Here is a 15,185-nt window from a genome sequence, read left to right as displayed (position 1 = left end):
AGACAGGGTGTCCCTTTTACTGGGTCGAGGCCAGGAGCAAACAGCTCAGCATTTGTTAAGTGCTGACAAAAGGATTAATTTAGTAACTAATAACAGGGCAATCAAGCCATTTATTTGGTTGGCATTTTGCTGCCAGCTGCTTGGGAAGAGCAGCACACAGCGCAGCAATAAGGCTGTTTGCAGCCACCTCTTCCACCTTCCCCTTTCCTCCATCCTCTCTTGCAGACTCAGCCTGGCAGTGTGGCTTGGGAGGCACCAAGCTGGTGGCAGGAGCAGCTTTGGCAGTGACGGGAAGGTCTCTTCCAGAAGCTGCCCCTATGCCCACTGTGGGGAGGGAGACAAGGGAAGTCAGTGCCCATCCCCCAGCAAGTGCACGCTATCCCCCCATTCCTCCTCACAGAGCCATCCATGTAGCCTTGCAGACAGCACAGATGAAGTACAGGTGCTGGAGCTGTGAGCCCTGAGAAGTTCTCAGGTACATCACAGCTTCTCACCTCTCCTGCAGCCCAGCTGGTTTGCCACATTAAGCCAAGTTGCAAAACAACACTAACAAGCCGCTCCTCCAGAGGTCTTTTAAGGGGTGAAAGGATGGTGCAAAATCACCTCTAGTTACAGCTTTGCCCTGTCTTACTCAGGCAGTGTGTCCCATCCCGCTGTGTGCAATTGCAGCACCCACTCTTCTCCCAAATCAGAGTGGGGCAAAAGCTGGTGGGCAGCAAAGCTCAGAAGAAACCTTTGAAGAGAAGACCTGCCCAGGCAGGTGGGCTGTGGGTGGCTCAGACACTTCTGGGCCAGGAGAGGGCCCAAAGCTGGGAGTGTGCAGCTGTCAGTAGATGTCAGAAGTTGTGGTCTCATCTCTCTGTGGGCCACTGCCCTGCCTGGCTCCAGGAGCAACGGGGAAAATGCTGGGGCACTCTTGTACTCTTACCCTGGGGACTGGCCCCAGTGGCTTCCCACCTGCTTGTGGTCTGCAGGACATGTCTCAAGGGCTCGACTGTTGGGACTCCGACAGCTGGGTTGGAGGAGCTGGCCAGTTTTTCATCAGACAGGGATCAAGTGGACCAGCAATGTCTTGTGTAAGACTTTCAGCGTTCCTGCCCTGCATGCCTGGCTCCCCCCTCAGCAGCTTTCTGACCTGCCCAGCCCACAGGCCCAGGTGTCTTGCAGGCAGCAGGCAGCTCATGAAGGAATACTTGTGTATTGCCAGGATCATCTTGTTAGCTTGTTTTCATTCTGGCAGTTTCATGACCTGCACCAGAGCACTTCCCTGTCTGCCAGGGCAGGCCATGCCAACACCAGCATCAGCACGGTCAGACATGGTGGGGGGGCAGCCTGACAGGAATGGTTTCACTGTGCTGGTGCCATTAGCACTCTGGAGTCAGGCACTTCAGCAAGTCCCATGCCCCCATGCAAACCAACAAGCTTTCAGGTCAGCAAATAACCGTGGCTTCTTGCTTTTGACTTAACTGCTTGCATTTTTGACACACTTCAGATGCAAACATGCACACACCCCGAGGAGGTAGCTGCAGCTCCCTGCCACCCTGGGGGCTGTGGTGTCTCCTCCCCCAGCCTTGCCCTACCTGCTCCCAGCCTCAAAGGAGTCAAGCAAAGCAGGAGATGCTGCTGTTTGCCTGGTGGTGCATCCACCTCAGTATACTCGCTCAGGTCTTTCAGTCGAAGTTCACCCCTAGGTCAGTTTTATTGCACTTTTATTTACAGAAAACACAGAAATAAAGCATTAAATGTCTTGGGTTTTTACCAAATGACCCAATCGCTTTTTTTCCCTTTTTTTTTTTTTCTTTTGTGGGTTTTTGGCACAAAGAAATATCACAGGTGTTACCAAACAACCATGTAGGAGCAGCTTGACCAACTGCCCAGCCCAATAACAGGACTTCAACAGACAGACATGTCGCACTGAGATCAAAAAATGAGGAGGTTGTTCCGCTTTCAGCTTCCAGTCTAACCTGCTCATTGGGGGCAGGGGGACTTAATTCTGGAGGGGATGATACCATTCATAAATTATATTTATATTTACCTCTTACATTGTAAAAGTAAACAGTGCAAAAGTACAGTACCCCAGATACCCTTCGGTTTGGAAAGCTTGAAGGTTGCTTTATACATTTTGTGTGTTTTGTAAACATTGTTACCCATCCAGAGTTCTAGCTCTTGCTTGGAGAGACCCAACTCCTCCTGGCATCCAAAATGTATTGAGGGGCAGCAGTCACTTCCCCTGGACTCGGCCGTTGAGATTCCCGCTCAAGATTTAGTGCAAATTTTGGAGAGGAAAAGACAAGAGAGAGAAAGAGGGGGGGAAAAAAGGAAAGAAAATAAAATAAGGCATCAGTTAGAAACAGTACACATCAAAACCAGGCCCGTTGGGGCTGCCTTAGGAGAAGGGCAGGAAGTCTCTCTCCTCCACCAGGCTGATGGAGAGGTTCTTCAGCTCCTCCTCGGAGCCAGCAGTTTTGTAGCCGAGCTGTGCCAGCACCTGCTGGCAGGCGTGCTGGGTGAACGCCACGATCTCGTAGGACAGACGGAAGCGCCACTTCTCCGCCGTTGCCGCCGAGTTGCGCACCGTCCCATACTTGTGTTTGGAGGAGGACCTGTCTCCTCGGGTGTTGTTCTGTATCCAGCGCTCCACGTTGCTGTCCATGGGGATGCCCAGGAAATCATAGATCTCCTCAGTCTTTTTCATGGGGTTCCTGGCCAGATCTTCGTACCGCACCAGCATGTACTTGCCTTTGAGCCACGGTGGCCGGTTGAGGCCAGTGGACACAGAGTTCCAGAAGTCCTCGCACACTGTGGTGAGCTGGGTCACGTCCAGGTTGTATGGCTTCCTGCCGGTGCCATCCCAGATCCTCCAGAGCCTGTAGGTGTCTCGGAAGGTCTCGCTCCGGGATGCCAGGATCCCCCGGGGGTCCCTCACCAGCTGGATGACCTTCAAGTTCAGCCGTGGGTCCTCCACCAGGGCCCGGAGGTCATTGACCTCGGGCACCCGTACGGTTTTGATGGCCACGTGGCCGTGCTCTCTGCAGGATTCAGTGGCCAGTGTCAGGTTCAAGGTCCCACACTTCTTCACGCAGTCGCCTTCCTCCAAGTGGAGATCCACAGCTCCCAGGGACTCACATACGGGTGGTGAGCACAGGGCCTTGCTGGCTCCCCTGCGGAAGAGGCGGTCGGTGGTGTGGTTGACAGGCTGGGGCTTGATGTAGTTCTCCAGGAAGTAGAGGTCGCAGTCATACAGGCTCCTCAGCAGGTCTCGGCTGGCCCCCAGCATGACCCGCCTGTCCGTCGTACTCTTGCTCTGGGTCAGCTTTGGGATCAGGGTGTACTGGACGTGGTAGAGGGGCTCAAATAAATAGAAGACATCGAAGTGCTGATTGAACAGCTGCCCGACAAATGAGGAGCCGCTGCGGGTTGTGGCAAGGATGAGAACATGAGTCTTCCTGGAGAGGTTATACGGGAAAGTGGGATTCTCATCGCACAGCCTGTCAGCCACATCGGTGTCCTGGCTCAGGCTGCAGTTCACAGGATTAGGGATGGGGCAGCTGTGGAAGGACTTGGCAGTGAAGGTCCGGATTGCTGTGTACTGGATTGCAATGGATGCCAAGGCTAGGAGGAGTACAGCCTTCCAGGAACATTGCATGGCTGGTCACCTTCATGGAGCTTCTTCACAGGTCGTCTTGGTGTCTGCAACGCAACAGAAAGTTCACAGGTTGAGCATGGACTGCCAAATATCCAACTGATGCAGGTATCAACAAATGCCCTCCTAATGTATGTCCACCAGTCATAACCATGTGAATCCCAGTCACTCCCTGCAGAGCCCCATTTCAGACAAGAAAAATAACAAGCAGAGGCTGGCAAGCCTAGGGAAACATGTACAGCTAGGACTTCAGCCCGGTTCCTTCCAGGCTGTGAGTGCACATAAATCTTGTGGCCCATAGCTCACCCCATGCCCTGCAACCCAGGCAGGGGGATGTTAGAACCTGGCGGTGACACTGGCTCCATCCAGCTGCTGCAAACTCTCTTCCCCAGCTGCCCTGTGAGTCACCTGTCACCCTACCAGACAGTGTCTTTCACACCCAGTGCAGGAGCCATGGCAGGGAAAGGTCAGAGGATGGTGCTATCCTGTCTCCATCCTTTCTGTCCAGCTGTCAGGATAAGGCATGACCCATCCAGGCCAGCCACCTCATGCTTGGGAGAGTGGCAATGTCTCTCCTGGAGCTGCAAGCCTCTTTGCACAGAGGTCCAACAGCCAGCTCAGTCTGTCAGCCTCTGGGGACAAGCACAGCCAGAGCTGTGCCCTCAGCAATGAGCTCATGGGGCTGGTAAGATCCTGCTCCACTCTGGGATTCAGGGCTCTCCTATTCTGAGCACCCGAGGGGAAAAACAATACTGCAGAGGAAGCATGCAGAACTGCATGTCTTCTATGTTCTATTGCCAGTCAGGGCAGTAGCCCTTGGCACCAGGGATGGGTGCAGGGAAGAGTGGGTCAAAGAACAACTTCAGTGGTGCTAGCTTTGCCTTGCTGCTGCCCACACATGGGCAAGGGCAGGGGAAACTGAGCAGGACCCTTGGATGGGATGCTCAGGGACCATCAGGGGGGTAGTAGCTGTCATGCCTGCTCCATTGCTGGGAAGGGATGTAACTGTGGTGGTGCTTCAGTATTACTGCTGTTCATTAACATGTGGTGCCTGCAGAGCCCGTAGCAGCTGCCACGGTCTGTTGTTCTCATATCCTCAACATGTTCTAGTCCCCGGGGAAACCCTGTCACCCAGCAAGTGACACCAGGAGGGCAGCTCAGACCTGCAGGTGAGTAAAAAAGCCTTGGTTTTTTAAAATTAATATTTTTATTGTTTACTGATTGCCCCAGCTGATTTGTGGAGGCAGGAAGCTTCAGGAACTATCAACTCCAGAGTATCTCTCACTGGGAGCAGAGGTTTAGAGCAGGACCCCAGGACAGGGGGTCTGGCACAGCTGCTGCATGCAGCCCCCTACTAGTGCTCCCTGTGCCAGTGCACCAAGAGCTGTGCTTTAGACCCAAAATGATGCTTTGAGTACAGGTTGCTTTCACCTGGACTGCTGCCTGCCAAGGATTGTGGCACATGGCTGGAGGACCGAAGTCAGAGATGCTTGGCTATTGCTGCTGCTGGATTGGGGTTACCCACCCTGCAAAGGGGAAACCCAGCCCCAGTGTCCACATGATATATTCTATCCCTTGGATAAAGTGTTTCTCCAAGTCTCCTAAGGCAGAACAAGAACAGGAGAGTCCCTGCTGGCATCTCCTAACCCAAGTGTCTTCTGCATGCTGCCTAGGTGGAAGCTGCAGTGGGAATGCTTTCCTGCTCTCTAGTGATGGCCAACCACACTGCATCCCTCACACACAACCTCAACTCCTACTCTTTGCTTCATTGCTGATGGATGCTGGAGCAGATGAGACTCAGATTGTCCTGGTTACAGCAGAAACCTGCTTCCGGCTCCCCAAAAAAGGCAAACCAGAGACTAGATGCCTTCTCGGTCCCAATTCCCACCAAATCACTCAATGGCTATGAGCATTTCAGGTTCTCCACCCACACTGACCCATTCCCCTTTGCAAAATCCCAGGTGGCAGAGGGGGGGAAATGGAGAATTGATTCACCTCCTTCTCCTTGACTGAGCAAGTGCTAAACCACAGCACAGCTTCAGCCTTTGCTGCCCCTGACACCCTTGGCGTGCGCCCTGCCCATCTGCTGAGCTGCAACCAGGGAGGGGAAGGTTTTGGGAGAAGACTTCCCTCCCTGATGTCTCATCTGTGGCCTTTAAAGCCAGCCAGAATCTCCTCTCACCTCCCAACTGGCTCTCCTGCCTCCTCCCATCACTGCCTGTCCCTGCAGAGGGGCTGCAGTTCCTGCTCGATCCGGCCCTGGGCTCCAGAGGCAATGGTGACCGGCAGCTGAGTGCTCTGGAGGAGCTCCTGGGGCAGCAGAAGCACATGGCACCTGGGAGCTGCCAGGACAACTGAGGATCACTTTTACTGCCACCACCCCTTGTTCATCTGTCAGACAGAGCCAGGCTGGTGTGAACACCTGCCAAGGAGGAGCTGTGCAGGGCTCCACACGGCTTGGAGAGGGCAGGCTGAGCAGTGGCTGCGGCCAGCAGGCCCCAGGAGGATGTGTCCTGCACACAGGCACAGCAGGACAGCCACTCACACTCCCGTTCCTGCCCCAAGGAACCTTGTTCTTAAATTGGCCTGTTCCTCTTCAGACACTGATACCAGGGCCAGCAGTTCAGACAGCAGCTGGAGAGAGAGCCGTGCCCACATGGCGCTGTGTGAGGCATGGATCGTTTTGGCTCCTCAGCCCCAGACCATGGGAGTCATCTGGAACGCTGGCCTCATAGATGTTTCCGTGCTAGAAGTGTTCCCAGTCAAAATCACCCTTTGCTCTGTCTCCAGCTCGGCTCCACCAAAGATGATGAGCAAACTCAGCCCAAGGGTGGGAGCCGAGTTCAGTGTGTCCCTGCAGGCAGCTGGGACCGTGAGATGGAGCGTGGGGTGGGGGTACATCTCTCACACCTTCCCGCCCTTGGCACTGCTGGTACTGCAAGGGGCCTGCCAGAAGGCACGTGGGGGCTTTTGGCACTGTGCTGGGGCCACCACTGCCCCTTTCCCAACCCCAACCCCCTTGCGGTCACAGCATGCCAGACTGCACTCTGCTGCCGTGCCTGCATTCCTGTGCAGCTGCCTGCAGTCGCATTGGGACCGGGCTGTCCACAAGGGATGCACGGCATCCGGCAGCCGGCTCTAAGTGCAGCAGGAGGCCAGCCAGTGCCTGGCACAGGGACAGGAGCATTGTCTGTGGGAAGAGGAAGGTGCTGAGCCTTTCCTCTCCCCTGCCCCACTTCCCGCAGCCTTGAGCCTGGAGGAAGGGAGAGGATGGGCGCAAGCAGTGCAACCTCCCCCACCCTGTGCACCTGCCAACAGCGGCAGATGCGTAATCACCTGCCTTCCTCTTCCTCCTCCTCCTCCTCCTCCACTGACTCCCAGCACTGCTCTGAGGGAGATGAGCAGGCGAGAAGCCAGCAAGACAGCCCAGGAGCGCCGGGGAGATCGGAGGTGATGAATTAAGCTGAATGGCATCTGTGAGTCACCGGTGCAGGAGCAGTGAATGCGGCCGGCCAGCCATCGTGCAGCAGGGACCGGGGGCTCCTCTTTTGGGCACGGTCTTCCTAGGTTTGATGGGAATTACCTGCTTTTGGAGCCACGCAGCCAGGCCGTGGCACTGAAGGCTGCAGTGGCAGCCGAGTTCAGGCGCTGCCAGGCAGGCTGGAGTCTGTGGGGAAGTTGCAGGGGTCAGTACAATTCACAGGTCTCCTGCGCTCTAAAAGCAGCTAAGTGTTACGCAGGGCACCGTGGCACACTCATCCTCGCAGGGGGCTCCCACAGCGTCTCCACATGGGCAGCTGCCTTGACTCCTGCCCCAAGCCTTCCCTGCAGGTTCCCTTGTTCCCCGGAGGTGGCTGTGTTCAGGCGACTCAGGGGTGATGGCAGAAGCCCTTGCACTTCCTGACGCTGCTATTGCTGTTCCCAAGGCTCTCACAGGCAGTCAAAAAAAACCCTGCTCTTTTTTGTTGCCATCCAGGCTGTCCCCCTCTCTCAACAGCTCCCCAGAAGTTGTACCCTCCACCCGGCTGGGCTCATCCTTAGCTCCCTCACCACTGCCAGGGAAACCTCTCTGCTCCCCCACGGAGGGAGGAAGGGAAAAGGGAGCGGAAAAAGGTGCGAGGGTCTGTGCAACAGAGGCGCCTGCTCCAGCCTTTGTAAAAGCCCTGGCACAAAGATGATGCACTGGAGGAGTGCCTGAGCCTTGCCAGTCCTTCCCACAAGCCTGCCTGGTGCCAGTCCAGCTACCGGCACCCTCTACCCCCAAAACTGATTCCCGCCAGCAAGGCTGTTTCCATGGAAACCACAGAGTGACTCAGGACTTTGGGCCCAGCTGGAAAACACAACTGTGAGCAGTGATCTGAGTGAGCTGAGAAGCGCCGGGGTCTCGGTGCCAGGGAGAGCGGTGGATGACTGCGGGCCTGGGCAGGGCTGCCCACCTGCCCTCACCCCGGCACAGAGGAGCACACGGCACACCCTGCACAAGGCCAAGAGTTGTGAGGCAAAACCCCTCTCCTGACACAAGTGAGACTGCAGCAGGCTCACCAGGGGACACATCCCAAAATGTGAGTCTGACTCATGGCAGACAACCCCTCTTCCCCCTTTCCCTTCCTCCACCCAGGGACTCATGCATGTGTAGTCACCCAGAGAATTCATAGCACCAACTTCAGCGCCTGCTCAGCCCTGCACCTGCGCCTCTGTCCCCTGCCCAGCATGGAGCACCCCTGCATGCCTTGCCCAGAGCCGTACGGCTTGTTGAGGGCTGCTGGAGGGGACTGGTGGCAGCCAGCACCCTGTGTGCTGCCCAGCCAGCAGCTCCCTCCTGCAGCCCCAGTCCTCCCCACCTCGCCACCCAGGCACAAAAGTTAAGTTGCAGGTTTGTAAAACAGCTCTCAGCCAGTGACCCACTGGCAGAGGCCGACACATCCCAGCGTTCTCCCACGGAGCAAAGAGTTTATCCCATAAAACAACATTGTGGCCACTGAGGCAGGGAAGGCAGGCTTCTGGTGGGCTGCAAGCATCCCTCTTGATCGCAGTGGCTTAGTCATGCTGCCAGCTCTGCAAAGGCTGGCAGACACCAAACACTGGGTGCTGGCTGGCTGGACCCCACCACTCCCCAGAGGAAGGAGAGATCACGGAGAAAAAGCAGCGCCAAGCTGTCCCCCATCCCCTCACCACAGGCACTACTTGACTTTGGACATCACCATAGACATGTGAGCAGGGCTGGTCTCTGTCCCCAAGCCTCCCCCTCATCAAGCCCCACCAATGTGAGATCCTGACGTGTTGGGAATGAATTTTCAGCCTTGCCTCCTCCTCTTCAGCCGTTCAGGACTAAAGCTTCCCTACAGTCACAGCTTCAAATGCCAGCTGGGGACTCGTGCCCACCACCTTCCTCAGGTGCCTCACCGTGTGCCTAGCAGAGGTGCTTCGTGCCCCCAGACTCATTCTGCTCTTGCATCCATCACCTCCTAGAGCACTTTTCTTACGAAAAGGCACAGGACTCCTGTGCTCAAAGGCACACTGTGTGTGCCCTGTTCCCCTATCTCTGTTCATTCCCTCTGCATTTCAGAGAGACCAACAGATCCTTTAATACCAGAAGACTGCTGCCCACTTTGACCAGCACTTAAAGAATCGCAGGACTTTCAGCAGGGAATCTGTCTCTTTCCTACTGGCACACAGCATACACATTTTCAGTTAATTAATCAGTCACTTTCAAGTAATGCCAGCCCCAGCCGGTCCCAGAGTTTTCTTATCGCAACATCCAGCTGCGTCTGTTTATCCCTCATCTGCTGAACTGCATCTGCCTCTTCCCGAGGATACGAACGCCTAGATAAACCAAATACAGAGGGTTTGTGCTCTCCACCTTCCCCTGAGCCATCTCCACCAGCCTGCTGGTGCCCGCTCACTCCCAGAGCACTCCCTGGCAGGAGCTGGGAAGGCTCTTTTGGGATGAACGCGCTCATTCATCACCTCAAAACACTCTTTTTGCGACGTCCCCAGCCTCCGGCCGCGTCAAGAGCCCAAATCTCGAACCGCACAGCTTTCCCGTAGGATTGCTCCATGCTATGGCGTGCTTGCACCCCACTCTGCGAGGTCTCCTCGTCAGCCTGCGCCCTCACGGCAGGTTTGTCAGACCGCCCGGAGGTCTGACAGCGAACACCGGGGCATTCGTTCCGCCGGCTGCCGCGGCTACACGGCCGGGCAGGGCATCCGGCCTCCCCGCGCCACCGGGGACTTACTCACTTGCTCCAGGCAGCAGCTCCTCGCCCAACAGCAGCCCAAGTTTGGCGGCAGCTCGTTCCCCCGGAGGTCTGGGGCCAGGACTGCCGTGCCCTCGCCGCTAAGGCAGCCCCGGGAGGCGGCTCCCCCTGGGCGCTCTCAGCCCGGCCCCGGGTCCCACCGCAGCCGGGCTGGGCACCAGAGGGAAAAGTCCTTCCCGCCGCTGCGGGCGGCGTCTCGCTGCCTTGGAAAGTTGGTGGCGCGGAAAGGGTTACGAGAGAGCCCCAGCCCGCCGCCCCCGGGCACCCCCACCGCTCTGCGCCGCTCTCCCCCTACCGCCTGCGCCCCTTACCTGGCGGAACGCCCCGGCGGGCTGCCCCCCGCATCCCCGGCCGCGGCTCCTGGGGCGGGGGACGCCGAGCCCGGCCCAGCCCGGCCCGGCCCGGGGGCGGCAGCCGGCGGAGCTCAGCGGGCGGCGCTGCGGGTGCTCATCCCTGCCCGCCGAGCCCTGCCCTGCCCTGCCCGCCCGGGCACCCGCCGAGCGGGGCCGCCTCTCCACGCCCTCCGCGCCGCGCCGGGCGAGGGGCGGGCGGGCGGCGAGGGGCTGCGCCGCTCCCCTCCCTCCTTCCCTCCCTCCTTCCTTCCCTCCCTCCCTCCGCCCGGTAGCGCGCACGGGCTCCCGCAGCGCAGCGCCAGGCACCGGCACCGCTCCGGCACAGCCTCCGCTCCGCGCCGCCCGCGCACCCCAGCCCGGCCGCCGGGCCCCCCGGCTTTGCCCAGCAGGAAACTCCCCGTTTCCTTCTTTAGCTCCCCGAGGCGCCCGGCCGGGGCGGCCAGAGCCCCTCCCTCCCGTGGCGGGGGCGGGAGGGGGGCCCGGTGAAATGTGTCCCCCAGGCTGGCTTCTGATAGGGATGGATCCCTGTGGAGCGGCCGGACGCGAGGCAGCGGGTACCTCACACCCTCCTCGCCTCTCCGGCCCTGCCTGACTTGGTAGCGATGATGGTGCATATTCATTCCCTCATTTTCCGGTGGCCTTTGCTCATCAAAAACAATATTGTCATGGGGACTAGTTCTCCAGAGCCAGGAATCCTCCCTGTGCTGCCTAAAACAGGGCTCACTGCCACGGGCAGGGTCCAAAACCATCCTCAGTGGTGCCAGTGCCAAAATATTGACAGGTGATGGCACCTTCCCACCATCCATCCCGCCTTGGAAGGTGGGATAGAACAGAGGAAAAGAAGCACGGGAGTGTGTCAGAGCAGCTGAAGTGGCTGTGCTCTGACAGTCACATTGCTCCTTCTGCTGCTGTTCGACCCCTAGAAACAGGTCAGACATTTACTTTTGGCAACTTTGAATGTTTCCCTTTTGTCCAGCGCTTGCCAACTAAACTGCATTTTTAGCAGTTTAACTGCAGCTCTGCTGAAATGGCAGCTACCAGCAAAAGATAGGTTGTGATTCTGGAGATGCTACAATGGATATTCATTTTTTATATCCCTGTTTTATCTGGGGCATGTTTGGAGCTGCCTGGGCACTGGGCACAACAGTTTTCTTACATCCATGTGAACAACATGTATCTCCTGAAAAAGCCCTGAGCTCTGTGAGGAGCTGACTCCCCAGCTCAGGGATTTCCAAATCTTTACTTCTGACTCCAGGATTAGCTACATGTAACTATGGGATCACAGTACCAGCATGTTCGGCAGCAGCTCAGAACTACTCTTGGCAGAGAGCAGGCTACGAGTAGCAGTGGGGCCCAGGTCTCTGCGCTGCACTTGTGCCAAAAGAAGAACAAATCCCTGGGAACACCGGTCTTGCCTTCCACTCTCAGAGGCCTGCCAGGCTGCAACAGTGAGTTCAGAGCTATGAGACTGCCTTTAAAACTCGAGAAGCACAACGGCAGATTGTCACGTTCGTTGTTTAGCATTTTGGACTCACATTTGCTGTTTAAGGAGTACCCAGATCTTGTGTGTTCAAAAATACTGGTATTTCACAAGTTTTTTACAATATCCTGACAGCCCTAGCCCCCTTAATCTAATTTTAGAAAACTTTGTAGGGATTTTATATTTATAAACAGTTGGTGTTTAAATATTATTTCCCTCACCATAGCAACAGCTCCCCATTGTAGCGTTCATTATACAGTGCTATTGCATTGGTGTATCCCTGTTTTGAATGAGAAAGCCTTGAAGCCATTTGCTCTCTTGCTTGTTTTCCTACACCTTGCAAAGGACAAGGACTGAGGCTCCTGCCTGTCTGACTCTTCCTGGAGCTGGGAAAGAGCCATGCCACCAGCTGCTGCTGGAAACAAGCCGGTGGCCCTGGTGCTTCTCAGGTGATGTGCTGGCTCAGGCCATCACCTTCCCGCTGATTCATTTGCCTTGGTGTAGCCCACCTGGTCCCTGTGAGCCCACAGTACCTGTGCAATGGCCCTGAGTGCCACCCCCGTGTGAGCCTGAGACAGCTCCGGGTGCCCAAGGCATGCACCTGACCTGGGCTCCCACTTCCCTGGCACCTCCAGCGAGTGGTGGGGAGCAGCTGCGAGCAGGCATCCAGCTGGCCCACGGCCATGGCTGTGCTCCACTGCCACTGGGGGCAAAGGCACTGGAAGTGCAGGAATGGCAGGATTTCAAGGGGTTTGGCCAAAGGGGGCATAAACCAATCCAGGGACCACTGCCAGGAAGAAATCAAGGGGCTTGCAGTAAGAATACGAGACCAGGCAGGCACCTGCGTGCTTCCCGATCTTTCCAAGGAGCCAGGGTTTGCTCCTCTCTTACACACCACTGAGACTGCTCTAAAGTACATCTGCAAAAATCCAGGGCATCCCACAACTTGGAACAGTCCCAGAGATCCTTGGACTCATACCCACAGGTGCTATAGAGGCTGTCTCACACAAAAGAAAGCAATTTGAGAGAATAGTGCAAAAAAATGAGGACTACAATCAGGGTTGAAAGATAAACAGATGCTTCTGATTATTTCAGCTGGGCATGATCATGTTTTCTGATGCTGCCCTGGTATTTTAAGTGTTAATCTAGAGAGCTGCTGTTTGTTAGTACATATTACAGCTCTCTATCTCTGACTGTTGACTATTAAAATATTAATTAGGCTCTGTGGTGTGTGTTTGTGGTCAGTTTGTTTTCAGAGGGAAGGTCTGCTGTGGCTGCACCTCACCCTCATCAAGAAAATTTGTTTCTGTTTAAAAGGCATCATTTTTTCCCCTGTGTGGTTCCAGGCAGGAGAGCAGAGAGACTGCTGGTGAGTTGGTGAGTCAAGGAAACTCACCTTGTAAATTTTCATCTGAGCCAAAATGCAGTTTGAAAATATCCAATTTTCATGCTCTTCAGCAACAGACTTCTGCAAAGGGTTTGTATTTTCTTCTCTTAACGTTCAAAAAACCTACTTTAACAGCATGTTTGGGAATATATGTAATAAAATATCAACGTGGCTGTTAAGGTGATATGAAGGTTACTGTTCTAATCACTCCAAATGCAGTCGGGAGCAAAGTTATGATTCCGTCAGTAACCTGGCCACGTTACATACCTCGCGTATCCTGCCAAACGCCGGTAATATAAAGAGCGATGCATTAAGGCACGTAAATTTAAAGGCAAACCAACAGAAAGAATTATTTGTGTGCTTAAGCACGGCATTTCGCAAGTCTGTGTCAGATGGCAGTGTGGCGTTTGTAAGCCCACCTGCGTGCTCCGTGTTTTCTGTGCCGGAGAGGGGAGGCTCTCCCCGGGCTGCAGTGCCGGCAGCAGCGCAGGATCCCCCCCGGCTCAGGCTTTCCATGCTGCAAGGAAGCGCCTCTCCGGGCCGGGAAGGGACAAACTTCGCTGCCATCCCCGGAGGACGGGGAGGTGTGTAGCAGAGGAAGAGCCGCTGCCGGCGGCCGCGGCTGGGGCATTGCAGCAGCCCGGGAGCTGCGGGAGCGCTGCGAAGGAGCGGGGCCGCCGCGCCTCCTCCCCGCCCCGGGGCTCCCTCTGAGGGGCTGGGGGGTCCAAACCTCCCCTCGAGGAGTTTCGAAAGTCTGCCAGAGCCCCATGGGCTTACTGAAATCGTTCCTAAGCCCTGCAGGAGCGCCCGCCGAGGTTTCTCACAGGGTGATTTTTTGATATCTTGATCTTAAGGGACAAAGACTGGAATATTGTGGGCACACGTGACTTTCAGAAAATGTTCTTTCTCACTGGCCTTCATGTAGAAGCTTTAACAAAATACTTGAGTCTTATCATGCTTCTGTAGTTCAGAAGGGGAGATAAACAGCTCATGCTATAATCCCTTCTCTTGAGTAGCTTATAAATTCTGTGTGTGCAGAAGTGGTAATGTCCCAAGGATGTGTTTATTTACCCCTGCCTTTCACTCCCCCTTCTTTGGTTTGCCCTCCCAAGAGCCACGAGAAGTCAATATAACACATAAGGTAAAGGAAATGGATGAGGACAAAAGTAACTGCTTCAGTGCTATGCAGTCACTTTGACATACTCACAGAATCGTGGCTGCAGATCAGGTTTAAATTGCTGGGCAGGAGCGGTGGGAGAAATTCTCCCACTCCTCTATACAAAAATTAACTCAGTCCATCACCGATTTGTAAAATCCCAGATTTTCAGTGCCAAATAGTCATTGTGGCTGCTCAGCCTTGCCCCTGTGGATGACAGGCTACAGTCTTGTACCCAGTAATTCCCGTGCCAGAGCTGTCAGCATGGGCACACCTTTGTCTCAGGAGAGATGCCTTTGCTGCTGTGGGTGAGTTGTTCCAGAGCTTGATGTGCCTGATGGTTAAACATTCCCCTTATTTCTAGGCTGGAGACATTGAGTTTTGGCTTCCAGCCACTGGATCACATTATGCCTTTGCCTATTAGATTAAAGAGCTATCTACTATCTGAACTGTTTCTCCTGTGTAGGTATTAATAGATCATGATCAAGGCACCTCTTAACCTTCTCTCTGAGAAGTTAAATAGACAAAACTTATCTCCCATACTGAAGCAGAGTTTTCTGGGCTTTTCATGATTCTTGCTGGTCTCTCCAGCCTGTCTGATGTTTGAAAACACACACCCCAGAAGCACAGCCAGCATCTTGGGACTGACCATGAGAGCAGCTGTGCTAACTCAGCTGAGGATCCTGCCTTGACTCAGCACATCTGCTTGGCACATTGTGATCCATAACAGCCTGGGCTGGTCATCTCCCTAGCCTCCCATCTTGCTCCTGAGAAACCTCCCAGGAAAAGGTCAGACCTGATAAGCTCCTGGGGTCTGCCTTACTCCTAGCACAGAAAATAACATAAATGGGACTCAGTGCAGTTCTTCCCCAACTTTGCTCAGCCCCTCCCAGCCCCATTCCCACCTCC

General features: G+C 55.3%; 1 protein-coding gene across 3 annotated transcripts; it reads right to left on the bottom strand.

Annotated features, from left to right (window-relative positions):
- Positions 1-1,676: 1,676 nt before the first annotated feature.
- Positions 1,677-10,449, bottom strand: CHST1 (carbohydrate sulfotransferase 1). Of its 3 annotated transcripts, none has more exons than XM_058829303.1 (2): positions 10,212-10,449; positions 1,677-3,690 (listed from the first exon to the last, which is right to left on the bottom strand). In XM_058829303.1, the coding sequence occupies exon 2, from the start codon at positions 3,644-3,646 to the stop codon at positions 2,387-2,389; it is 1,260 nt and encodes a 419-aa protein (XP_058685286.1). In that variant the 5' UTR covers positions 3,647-3,690; positions 10,212-10,449; the 3' UTR covers positions 1,677-2,386. The 3 variants fall into 3 exon arrangements, with proteins under 3 accessions (XP_058685286.1, XP_058685287.1, XP_058685288.1); XM_058829304.1 differs by lacking the exon at positions 10,212-10,449 and adding an exon at positions 9,880-10,159; XM_058829305.1 differs by lacking the exon at positions 10,212-10,449 and adding an exon at positions 9,884-10,159.
- Between the last annotated feature and the right edge of the window lie 4,736 nt (positions 10,450-15,185).

This window comes from Poecile atricapillus, chromosome 1 (assembly GCF_030490865.1).
Source record: "Poecile atricapillus isolate bPoeAtr1 chromosome 1, bPoeAtr1.hap1, whole genome shotgun sequence".
Classification (NCBI taxonomy): domain Eukaryota; kingdom Metazoa; phylum Chordata; class Aves; order Passeriformes; family Paridae; genus Poecile; species Poecile atricapillus.
Note: the sequence above shows the minus strand (reverse complement) of the source record. Positions and strands in the feature narration are given on the sequence as shown.

Excerpts from the sequence above, each read along its gene's own strand:
- CHST1 (XM_058829303.1), bottom strand. The coding sequence starts at position 3,646 with ATGCAATGTTCCTGGAAGGCTGTACTCCTCCTAGCCTTGGCATCCATT.